Source organism: Sus scrofa, chromosome 1 (assembly GCF_000003025.6).
Source record: "Sus scrofa isolate TJ Tabasco breed Duroc chromosome 1, Sscrofa11.1, whole genome shotgun sequence".
Taxonomy (NCBI): domain Eukaryota; kingdom Metazoa; phylum Chordata; class Mammalia; order Artiodactyla; family Suidae; genus Sus; species Sus scrofa.
Window position 1 is genome coordinate 114,736,820 of NC_010443.5, and position 12,941 is coordinate 114,749,760.

Genomic DNA, 12,941 nt, shown 5'->3' on the forward strand with positions numbered 1-12,941 from the left:
GGCATATGGAGGTTCCCAGGCTAGGGGTCCAATCGGAGCTGTAGCCACCGGCCTACGCCAGAGCCACAGCAACGCGGGATCCGAGCCGCATCTGCAACCTACACCACAGCTCACGGCAACGCCGGATCGTTAAGCCACTGAGCAAGGGCAGGGACCGAACCCGCAACCTCATGGTTCCTAGTCGGATTCGTTAACCACTGCGCCACCACGGGAACTCCTACTTTTTAATTTAATTAATTTATTTTTCTGCTGTACAGCATGGGGGCCAAGATACACTTACATGTATACATTTTTTTTTAATTAATTTATTTTTCTGCTGTACAGCATGGGGGCCAAGATACACTTACATGTATACATTTTTTTTTCCACCCTTCGTTCTGTTACAATATAAGTATCCAGACAGAGTTCTCAATGCTACTCAGCAGGATTCATCTACTTCTTGAACGAATCAGCAGCAGATGGTTATATTTTCCTTTTAAACAAATACGTAAAATACCTTTGGTTTTAGAAAAAAAAATCCTTATAAAAGCACTTCCTTCTCTGTATCAGAAGAACTGAGTTGAGTTTCTTGGTTCCACCTGACTTATTTGAATGGGCAACTCACTAAGTATATGTTTACAACTAATAAGCAGATTTAAATATTAATCTCTGTAATCTGTGCTTAAGATTTTTAAATGCCCAGATTTCTTTTTCTTCTCTAAATCTATTTCATTAAGACAAAAACAGACATTTGAATTGAAATTAGAAGAATGGGTCTTGTGGGAATGTAGTGGGAAGATGTTCTCATGAGTTATTTTAAGGGCAGTAAAAAAATCAATACAAACCAAGAATAGCTCCAAATGAGTAATGAAGTGATCCTGTTATAACTACGTCCTTAAACTATTACACATACTGCCCACAAGATCTAATCACTGCATTCAGCAGTGGTAAAAATCATTCAGCAAAATACATAAAATCAATACTCACAGATGCCAAAGCTTTTCCAAGTGCATCACCTGTCTGTGAGCTTCCAGCAGCATTTCCTCTGGTTCCTGAATATTTCAAGTAGGAAGACAAATCGAGCATTTTAGCAGGCAGGCAGGCAGGCATGTTTTCTTTCAGCACTCTGCCTTAATTTCAATGGTGTTCTATATTGTTACTGCACTTCTATCACAATAAACCAGCAAATACTCTGCACGTGTTGCATTTAGTAAGCTAAAGTACAGATAGGTTCCTTACCACTCCCTAAATTAATGAAAATCAAAGAGATTATTTTCTTCCATTTTTAAACTCAATACTAAAAAATATGTTGAAGCAAAAGGTACAAACTCGCAATTATAAGTAAGTACTTAAGGATGTAATATATAGCATGATAAATATAAAGTACATTGCTGTGTGTTACATATTAAAGTTGTTAAAAGAGTAAATCCTAAGAGGAGTTATCACAAAGAAAATTACTTTTTCTATTTCTTTTTTACCTATATAAGATGACGGATGTTTACTAAACTTATTGTGATAATCACTTCATGATGTAAGTCAAATCATTATGCTGTACATCTTAAACTTACATAGTGCTTATCTCAATTATGTATCTCTCAATAAAGCTGGAAGAAAAAAATATGAAAAGAACAAAAAAAATATGTATTGAAAAATACGGGATTCTCTAAAGACCCCCAAATATGGTTTTAGGGAGTTTTGCAAACCTAAAAAAGCTCACCTAGAATGCTATCTGATCCATTGATGGGAGGAGTGTGTGAGGCAGCAACGTAAGGTGAACTGCTGGTACTGGCGCGATGGAAGCTGGACATTGGTGGAAGACTTGTGTTTATGTCTGTTGGTGAAACTGAGTGTGGAGGATAACTCTAGAGAAAGGGGGAAAGAGACACGAAAACATATTTGCTGAATAATATGCTCATATAATTGGATAACTACTGTAATAGGTTAAAAAGAGCATCACAAGTCAGGAGCTAAAGAGCACTACTATTGTCATTTACTTTTTGAAAAGGCATAAGTAAGCCCAGAAGCATTCCAAAATTCAGAAGTTTTGGCAGAATCAAATATTACACTTGTAATCCAAAAAGAAACGCAAGCAAGGACAAAGTGTTGCTGCACCCTAGTCACGTATTACAGCCTACCAAGCGGTCATGTGAATGAAGGCTGCCATAACTACTGGATTGAGACATGTGGGAAGTGGAGGTCCCCAGAATTCCACCAAAACCAGGCTGGCTCATCCCATTTGATGAACTCCAAATGTCAGAAGAATTGTGGGTCCCATCTAAGACAAAAAGAGAAATATAAAATTTTCCTTAGCTAAAATTTTTTCTTTTATTTTGATGATGCTATAAAAATTTAAAGGGTACCCTTCAGATATTTTTTTCCTCCCCTTTCCAACCTAGTCTTCTATCTAGTTTTCTTTCCTCTAAACTGTATAGTTACTATCTTAAAAGAAGGGAAAAAAGTAATCCAAACCGTAGTAGCTAGGTCATGATAAAAATTCTCGTAAAATCTAAATTCATATCACGGAGAATAACAAAAATTCTAAATTTGGGGATAGACTGGATTTAATTTGTAGTTAAATGGTACACCCATAAGTATACAAAAAAATTCTTAATCTATAAAAAGCAATGTATATTATATCAAACATTCTCAAATTGGAATAAAAAAGTTTCTCTTTATAGAGAGGCTAAGTAATTGATAATGGCTATATTATAGTCAGCCTTCAAATGGAAATGTATTAGCAATGACTTCACTTACCAATGTAAAGTCAAGGAATCAGTTACATAGTAATTTATTGTTCCCATAGTCCACAACCATGGAAGACAAAATAAAAATGATTTGTAGATAGAATTAAAGGAAGTGCAACACTTTTTCTCTCTTAAAGTCTTATTTTGGTCTCTAATATTCACTCTATTTACAATGATTCTAGGGTTGCTATGAATCTGTAATTTAAACAAAAAACTAAAATTGTTAATAGCTTTTATACATATAAATCCTAAAATGAGAAAGAGCAGCTCTACCCATTTTTCTCAATTGAAGTCCTTTATAGAGTCAATCAATACTGATGGGTACTCCAGTGCTTTGCTGGATAATCCAGCTACATTGCAGTTAACGATAATTAGCAATAGAGAAACTAATTTTTTAAATTTGCTTCAGCAAAACATATCTAGATAAATAATGTCTGAACTTCTTTACAGTTATTCTCTTTCCTCACAACTTTAAAATATTAGTTAATGTTAGCTAATACAAGAGATAACTTGTAGTACTTGACAACTATTTGGTGGTAGTACTTACCTTGCATAAAAAAAGTGCTAGCAAACATACTGCTTGGTGGCTTGGGAGATGGATAACTAGGAGATTCACGGTTAAAGTCATCTGAATTTGGGGATGGTGCATATACCTTAAAATTAAACAGGAAACTTAATTAAAATGTAAATGTCATATCACTTATGTAAAATGTGTTCCATTTCATGAAGGGCCTAAGAAGGCCTATCTTAAAGGCTTATGTAAATCCAAAGAAACTGTTTAAATTCTCATAAATAATGTCTAACTTGGATACTCTCTACATGTTTGTTTTTTTTAGTTGATTATTAGAGAAAAAACTATTGCAAGTAACCATGTAATGCATCTTTGTATGACAATTATACCATGTGCTTGAATATAGTCACAAATGTTGACATTGCTTTCAAAACACAAATTCCCATAGGCTTATGATTCAAACTGTGATGACAGAAACAACTGTCTTTTGGAGATAGCATGAAATAAAATTTGGTTCATAAAATTCATTCTTTTCACTGTTACAAGATTTATCAGAATTAAAATGAGTCGGACTAAATGTTACTATTTCTTACTACTATTAAAAGGCAACTGCACAAGGAGCAGCAGAATTGCTCAGAAACTTCCTTAACTTAGTAGGGTTAGCAAAATTAAAACCAAATTCTGCTGAGGGGTTTTAATTCTTTAATTTCCAGCAAATTTTGAAGTCTGGCACAGCTTTAAGAAAAACCTCATTTAAGCTGTCAGAGCAGTGTTAATTTCCCTTGGTAAACCTTTGCTTCAAGTAAGCAAAGTACAAACATTTTGAATTGGCAAATGGCCAATATTGTCATTTCTCTGGAAAACTAAATGGGCAGTCAAATAACTGTAGTAATCAAAACATGATCAAACCATTCTCAGGATGACTACTGAAACCAAGAAGGAAAACAAATAAGTAATGACTAAGGTGATGCATGGTCTGTAAAAGTAAACCAGGAGTCAGGAAGAATGGCAAGTTGTCCTACGGTGAGCAGTGTATGAAAACTATTTTCTTTCGTTTAGTTTGATAATGGTACATCTATTAAATTTCACCCGAATTAAAAACCCAAAGTGTTCACTTAGATGGAAAAAAGTAACCAGTTCAATAAAATTATGGGAGCATGTGTAAAAAAAGCATACACATATTTTTTGCTCAAGCACAGAAAATTTCTGGAATCATACACAAGAAACTTAATGGTTATACCTCTGGACTTATAATTGGGAAGGAAGACATTTACTTCTGCCCTTCCACAGAGTTTGATATTTTTACCCCAAGCACACATTTCTAAAAACATTGAGGAAGCACACACTGAGATGAAAAGGGGAGCCAATTTTTTTATTTACATAAACTATCACTTATATTCATTTATTCTTTTTTTGAGGCACTGATTAACAGTAAAGATTTCTGGTAAATTACATAACCTTCTGAAATTTCCTTATTTGTAAGATGGTGCATTGGGGATCAATGGGAAGATCAGATAAGATAATACATACAAAATGTTTAGTATGGTAGGCACTAGCTAATAATAAGTCTTAGCTTAATACTAATAATACTTACTAATATTAATAATATTAAATGTTAGCTAATAACATCATTTCTCTATCACAGTTATACTGCTACATATTGTCTGTTCAGGACTGAAATGATAGTTCTTACAGTTTTTGCCCAATGTGATCCTACTTATATACATAGTTCATTCTAAAAAAAGAGTTAAAAAGTCCATTTTTAGTCTTGCTGCTAGCCATGCTATTACTAGCATAGGTGTGTTTTTTTAATGGGTTGGTCTTCAGGTTAGTTTCCTACCTCTTACATCCCAAAGGGAAGAACACTTACCTGCGGTACCTGAAATGTCTGGGACAAGATATTATATTCCTAAGAATTACCTAGAAAAGTCCCAGACAGGGCACTATACATTAGACGTATTACACATTTTTCTTTTTTAGTGCTATTATATAAAGACAAAGTTAGAATGAAATAGCTGAGTAAACACAAATATGTGTTTGGAATGTATTAAATGGGATTGGGGCAGGAAAAGTGCTCAGGAATTTTGCACGTTTTTCTTTTAATCAAGTTTCAACATTTAAATTTAGCTCTAGCTATATGTCTTCTGTCCCCTTTACCTATAGATTTTCCCAAACTAGGGTGAAACCAAACAACAAAAAGTAGAAAACTACAAAATTTGTCAGTTTAAATTTATACGTAATTTCTCAATATTTATTTCGATATCATTATTGCTATTCAATTCACTTAAATGTGTGAAATTTCCAAAGCAAATAAAGGGATAAACCTGAGTTTACTGATTTACAAACTGCTGCCAAATAAAGGAGAACATGCTGATCAGATAATGGTTAATGATGACTATCATGGAAAGCAAGAAAATCAAGATAAACCATACAAAACAGAAGAGGCTTGCCTTCTCATACGAAAAAATTTAAGTTGTATGGAGAATAAGAGGCCTATTTCGGAGGTGAAGTTGTTTTTAATGTTAGTCTTTATAACCAGCCTAAGAAAAAAATAAATTGACTTTTAGAGGAGAGATCTTATAAATGAAAATGGTAATAACTCTAAACTACTGTAAGTTTATCACTTAATTTACTAACCTAAGTTCAAAGTTTTTGTCATGATAAAAATGTTTTGAAAAACATGATTCTCAAAGAGGCCCATCTAATAGCATACACCAAAAAACTTTACTTCTGGTATCTTAACCATAGCTTGCAAAAACATAGATGCAATGTTATGAAGCAGCAGTTGTGCCAGTTTCGATTTTTCAGATCAAAGAGTTCTTGCGGCAAAGCACAACTGATGTGGTCTCAAAGACTTTATTAACTCCAGATGTAGGGAAACAGTCAGCCAATTCCACAAAAAGACCAAGTCTCTTTTAGTTACAATCAATACTGGCCACAAATTAAAACCAGACTGCTTATGTCATCTGATCACCTGCACAGAGATGCCAGTTTTTTCCTAGTTAATGATCTAATCACACATTTAAATCTTAAGTATCATTTCGTATCACAGCAAACAATCTTAAAAATTAAGAGAAAGAAATATATATGATAAGGTGATTAAAACCTACCAGGAGTCAAACTATTTTAAAGAGAACAGAAAAAGTACAATTAAGTTATTTAAGATGTTTCTGTTGAAATGTGGTACTTAGAAATTTTTTTTAGAATTCTAGCCTCCATTTCAGAATGTCAGCCTCACAGTAGCTATCATGGGAGTGTCCTCTTCTTTTTCAAGCACTTACGTTTTCTCTTCCAGTAATGATGAGAGAAATTTTTGAGTGTCTGGTGAATAGAACCATAACATTTATCTCAACTTAAATGAATATAACTGAAAAGTTAAAAGATACCTTCCTTTCACTTTTAAGTCTGGTTGTAAAGAATAAATTCACAGCAATATCTTTATGTTCTCATTCCATCAACCCAAAGTTACTTTTTAAGAGTGATAGAGTACTTCAGGGATGAATATTTACATTATTCTTTACAGTGCTTACACAATTATCATTGGAATGTTTTAGTTCATACAACCAATTGGAGTCAAGTGAGCAAAAACATTCTTTTTTTCCTACTTGGATGGTTCAGGTTTGGTCATACAGATCATTTCAATTCAGTCCACTCTCAATTTCAATGCATCCTTCCTGTAATTAACAGTAGAAACATCCTTGAGAGGCAGAAAGGCATGATTCTCTGATAGTTATTGAGAAAAGATGCAAAGAAGTAGAGGCTTTTGCAAAAAGAGTTTTTCTTTTTATCTTGTCACATCCAGTGATTAATTAAAAGATGATGTCATTTCCTATGCTTTTAAAAATAGATCCCAAACTTGTGTGGAAGTCGTTGTCTTTAAATCTTCTAAATGAAGAGATGAATTGGGAATTTTCTTTAGTATGTGAGATAGCTAGCTATATATCTTAGTTAAGATACCCTTCTACAGAAAATGACAGGAATGCTTTAGCTGAGCAATGTCCAATAAGTTTCTGTAATGATGGAAATGTTCTACATCTGAAATGATAGAAATTTATCTATGTCTGTAACTTAGAGTAGCCACTTATTACACGTGACTACTGAACACTTGAAATGCGAACAGTACAAATGAGGAACTGAATTTTAAATTTTAATTAAACAGTCATTTGCGGCTAGCAGTTACTATATTGAACAATGCAGGTTGAGACCACTCTTCTTTACTCAGCAGTTTAAAATTACATAAATTATTTTGAAAGAAATATTCTAAGAGTCTCATAAGCTCCAAAGTCTATGAAAACCAAATCCGCATCAACTCTCAAACATTTTGGGGATATTTTTATCTAATTTGGAAAGATGAAACATGGAGAAGCTTATCATTTTTTCTGAACATGCTCTACCACAGAATATTTCATTTTGTTGGGCTTCTATTAGTTTTTGTCAAGATGGTTTGGCTAGTGCTCTTTAAGTTCCAATATGTTAAATACCATTAAATACTCTAATACTCCAATGCTAACATGAACCTCCAATGTGTGAAAAGTTATGCTAGTAAGATAAATCATTTCCAGCATAATCTTTATCAACTTACCAAAATAACAAAACAAAATCATTTGGCTAATTTAGCCTACCATCCTAATTTTAAAGAAAAATGTGATAATATATTCATGAATATCCACTTATCTGATATTTTATATAACTGTATTTTGTATTAAGCAATACAAATTTTACAAGATCTAGCTGAGTACCTAAAACCTGAAAAAACAAAACAAAACAAAACAGCCAAGGTCACTAGAAAAAAAAAAAAAAAAAAAAACAGACCCCAATCCAAGCTAAATCCTATCTTTAAAAACTGTAATTAAAACTCTGGGTCAATAATTTTTAAAACAGGCACACTGAAGGGTCAATACTCAAAACTAAAAAAGAAAAACTAGGTAATCATTATAAGAAATTTTAAGTTACTGCTGATCAATCTATGCAAGTTTAACACACAGTTAACATATGTAAGCAACAGTTTCCTTCTACTTCTGCATTTTGTGGGACCTGAATTTAGTAAAAAGAGGCTGTTTAAAAAAGAGTAAGTAGGAGTTCCCGTCGTGGCGCAGTGGTTAATGAATCCGACTAGGAACCATGAGGTCGAGGGTTCGGTCCCTGCCCTTGCTCAGTGGGTTAATGATCCGGCGTTGCCGTGAGCTGTGGTGTAGGTTGCAGATGCGGCTCGGATCCCGCGTTGCTGTGGCTCTGGCGTAGGCCGGTGGCTACAGCTCCGATTCAACCCCTAGCCTGGGAACCTCTATATGCCGTGGAAGCGGCCCAAGAGATAGCAACAACAACAACAAAAAAGACAAAAAAAAAAAAAAAAAAAAGTATGTAAAATTTTGCTTTAATAATTGTACTCATTGAGGTAGGAGTGCTAGGTAAATATTAGAGGAAATTCCTAAAAACTATTTCCTATTGATTTTTCTTATCACTTTGGATCTATTATTTTCTTTTTTTTGCTCTTTAGGGCTGCACCCACGGCATATGGAGGTTCCTGGGCTAGGGGTAGAATCGGAGCTGCCAGCCACAGCCTCAGCCACAGCAATGCCAGATCTGAACATGTCTGCGACCTACACCACAGTTCATGGCAATGCCAGAGCCTTAACCTACTGAGTGGGGCCATGGATAGAACCCGTGTTCTCCTGGATACTAGTCAGGTTCATTACCCCTGAGCCACAATGGGAACTCTGGATCCATTATTTTCTATGCATATTGATTTTATATAGTATAAATTCAGATGAAAAGCATATCTTTTAACATATATATGAAAATCTTAAAGTTTCTGAAATTCAGATTTTTCCAATTTCCTGGTTCTTTCTCTAATCAAAATTAAAATTGCCATAACCCCAAAGATAAAAGACATTATAAATTTAAGTAAATATATGAAACAGCAGTCTAATTTAAGAATTTCCCAATATTTAAGAATACTTAAACAAATGACAGATTTGATAACTCAATGTTTTCAGTATTTAATTTACTATTTGTTTCTTCTTTTGCTCTGCAGCATATGGAGTTCCTGGGCCAGGGATCAGATCTGAGCTATAGTTGCATCCTAAACTGCAGCTGTGGCAACACAGGATCACCAACCCACTGTGCCAGGCCGGGGATCAAACCTGCTTCCCAGCACTCCCAAGGCACCGCCAATCCCATTGTGCCACAGTGGGAACTCCTCCAGTATTTTAATATTACATAAAAGTAACAAAAATTTGCATAAACTCTAATCAACCATTCAAATTTTTATGGTAATTCCAAATCTAAGGTTGGGGGGGGGATAATTAGATGGTTCTAGCAGTAAATACCTTCAGGCATCATAAAGCAAAATGTCTGAAGTAGAAAGACTAACTCAGGGGTACACAAGCTATCTATGGAAGATTCTTTTCATCTATTTAGCCTGCTAAAAACAAAACTGAAATTTCTGTAAAAGGGGTAAATACATGTTTATATATTCAACAGTTTCTAAATGAAAAGACCAATGTCTTTCCCCCCAAACTTCCAAAGACACGGTTAGGGATGAAATAATGTAAAATTTCTTTCTAACAATGATAAGAAAAAAGGAACTCTAGGAGTTCCCTGGTGGCTCATCAGGTTAAGGATCTTGTGTTATCACTGCTGTGGCTCAGGCTGCTGCTGTGGCTTGGGTTTGATCCCTGGCCTAGTAACTTCCTCATGCTGTGAGTGCAGAAAAAAAAAAAAAAAAAAAAAAAAAAAAAAAAAAAAAAAAATTCTAGTTTTTAGTATAAAGTAGCTTAAAAATCAATGACTACTTCTGCTATCTAACGAGTTGAAAAATACTGATTTTCAACTGTGAAAATAAGTTCTTAGGTAAGTCAAACACATTTTAATTAATCATAAGTTAACATCACTGTGTGTGTGTGTATTTTATCAGTTCTTTATTGTAACCACTATCGTTTTTCTAATAAGTACAATTTTTTTCCTGGGAGATAAATCACGGAATTTTTAAGAGACTGAGTTCGGAATTTGTATGCTAAGATAATATACTGAACAAATCAGTAAGTGTCACTTCTTTTTTTTTTTTTTTGTCTTTTTTTTTGTTGTTGTTGTTATTGTTGCTATCTCTTGGTTCTTGGGCCGCTCCCGCGGCATATGGAGGTTCCCAGGCTAGGGGTTGAATCGGAGCTGCAGCCACTGGCCTACGCCAGAGCCACAGCAACACGGGATCCGAGCCGCGTCTGCAACCTACACCACAGCTCACGGCAACGCCGGATCGTTAACCCACTGAGCAAGGGCAGGGATCGAACCCGCAACCTCATGGTTCCTAGTCGGATTCGTTAACCACTGCGCCACGACGGGAACTCAGTAAGTGTCACTTCTTAGCTACCTACATTTTAAAAATATTTAGACTTCACAACATAACACCTGATCCCTTTCTTCAACATGTTCATGAGCTGGTGAAAAGGGACATAGACTTCTTTCTAAAACATTACTAAAGCTGACCAGGGATAACATACCTTCCTGGCATGAGCTTTAGTTTTAACTTCTTGGTATTTGTGCCCACTTGAATAAAGGAAAAAAAGACCTTCTTGGATTCATATCCTAAATACAGCCTCAGATATTTTTGGTAAAGGGAAAAAAAAAAAAAATCAGATTTAAGCTAAAGTCCTTGTCATTCAATGTCTTTAGCATTCTATCTTCAGAGAATTCTTAAATGACTTCATGTTTTTCTCATCATACAAAAGTTAGATTTAACTCTATTGGGCCCACAGACAGCCTGGAAATTTGAATTAAGTTAATTATATTTTCTTCTTTCATGTTAATTAGCAGTAAATCCCCAATGGTAAGAAAACTAGCTCTATATACTCTCATACTGGTTTCAGAGCTTTTATTAACTAAAAATGTTTATTTGAAAAATAAGTCTTAGAAGTATTCAATGCAATTTTAGCTACTTTCTCCTCTAATTCTTATGAAAATACAAATTACTTGGGGAGGAAGGTGACTATGGTTAAATCTATCTTCATTACTATAAGTTGTATTAGAAAAGACCTGCTCATCTAATTCCCTGAGTTTTAAAACATATTTAGGATAGCTTTAAGTTCTTCATCTTAAAACAAAAAAACTAGTAAAAAGCTTCTTGACCAAACACACCAATTAGCATTCATAGAATTGTAAGTCTCATCATATATGCAAAATATATTTGTAAGAACGACCTTGCGTTTTTCTCAGTAACATTTTCTTTCCAATGTAGTACTTTACTTTGATACAAATGGTAGTTAAAGATAAGTGAAATTTGGCCCTTTGCTATGGAGACTAGTTTACAGAAAAGAGGAAAACTGCTCTAGGGAGAGACCTGGGTTCAGTTCTGGCCTTAACACTGATGAACTGTGTGGGGCTTAAGCAAGTTACTTAACTTCCCTGAACCTCATTTTCCTTATTTATAAAAGGAGGTTAGTAACAGCTAAATGACAGAGTGGTTGTAAGAATTAAACGAGGTAAACATAAAGTCCTCAGTGTAGTTCCTGACACAGGGTAGCCGTTATAATCATGTTAGTTCCTGTTTCTTTCCCAGATTCCATTCAAAGAAGCTCAATATTCAAAATGAGTTTCTAAGCTTGAGTTTTAAAACTTGGATTTCTGTGCTGTCTCTAATAAGATTAAAATAATCCCCTGATATAATGAAAAGAGCATCATGTCCATACTTGCTGCAATTTTTATACCTGGAACACTTTGTAGCATCTTCAGTTCAAGGCCTAGAAAATGGAGGCTGATCAGATGAGAGGAAGGCAGAAACTCCAAAATCCTCAAGATGAAGAAAACAGGAATTCTCTCTTCCCAAAACTTTCCTTCCTTTACCTCTAAGACTTTCTACCTCTCTGCATAAAGGACACAATTTAGTCATATCAAAGACTGAGAGTAGGCCAAGTCCTTTGTAAGTAAAGAACCTCAGAAATGCATTATTCCTTGCTATTTTTCAAATTTCAAAAAACAGATAATATGCAAAATGATTTTAAATCCCTTATTAACCATAAACACATTAATATCTTACAGTATGGTACATAATACAGCTGCACAAAAGCTATATGATATAGAAATTAGTCTCTTTTCTTTACAAATAGTGGAGAAAATAGGGTTAACATTTTTCGCTTTTCTTTTTTGTACAGAGATGCCCAAGCCTCTTGTATTTCCAACAAAAAAATGGCCATATAATCTTAAATAACAAAATACAAAGGCTCTTCTCTGATCTGTTCCTTTTCCCCCTAGGCCTGTCCAAACTTAATATTAAATTGCTCTAAACATTGTTAACTACAAGGAATCAACTTGAAAATTTAAAAATAAAACCCAGAAAAAAGGAAAGCATTTTAAGCCTAGTATCACTTAGGATTTCTCACTCGTTCATAATACCTATAATAGGATCTTAAAAATGCAATCAATGTAAACTTATTAGCATTTCAAATATTAATCTGTCTTATCATCTTAAAATAAATTGATAAAATGGAGTTAAAGAATGAGCTTAAATTTAACCTGTTCACTGGGAGAATTATACAAAAATTTTGTAACTCAAGTGAGGGAGTGTATTTCACTTAGATTCTAGCAATATTAAAAGTGTGAGTTTTTAACCAGAAAGCATTGATGGTTAGACATTTCCCAATGTATATGAAGATGAGGTATTTACGTAGTCTTTGGATAATATAATTACTTACTATATGATTTTCTTATTGAAG

At 34.2% G+C, this 12,941-nt stretch overlaps 1 protein-coding gene across 12 annotated transcripts in view; it reads right to left on the reverse strand.

The window, feature by feature from the left end:
• The window catches only part of TCF12 (transcription factor 12), a 374,065-nt gene that overhangs the window by 54,521 nt on the left and 306,603 nt on the right, over positions 1–12,941 (reverse strand). For 10 of the 12 annotated variants that reach the window (XM_021094696.1, XM_021094708.1, XM_021094732.1 and 7 more), the window contains 4 exons: positions 3,271–3,376; positions 2,115–2,254; positions 1,697–1,841; positions 967–1,031 (listed from right to left, as the gene is read on the reverse strand). In XM_021094696.1, the coding sequence (XP_020950355.1) occupies positions 967–1,031; positions 1,697–1,841; positions 2,115–2,254; positions 3,271–3,376 (456 nt within the window). Of the gene's footprint in view, positions 1–966; positions 1,032–1,696; positions 1,842–2,114; positions 2,255–3,270; positions 3,377–11,936; positions 12,093–12,941 lie in introns of all 12 variants that reach the window. The other 2 variants (XM_021094754.1, XM_021094745.1) reach the window with 1 other exon arrangement.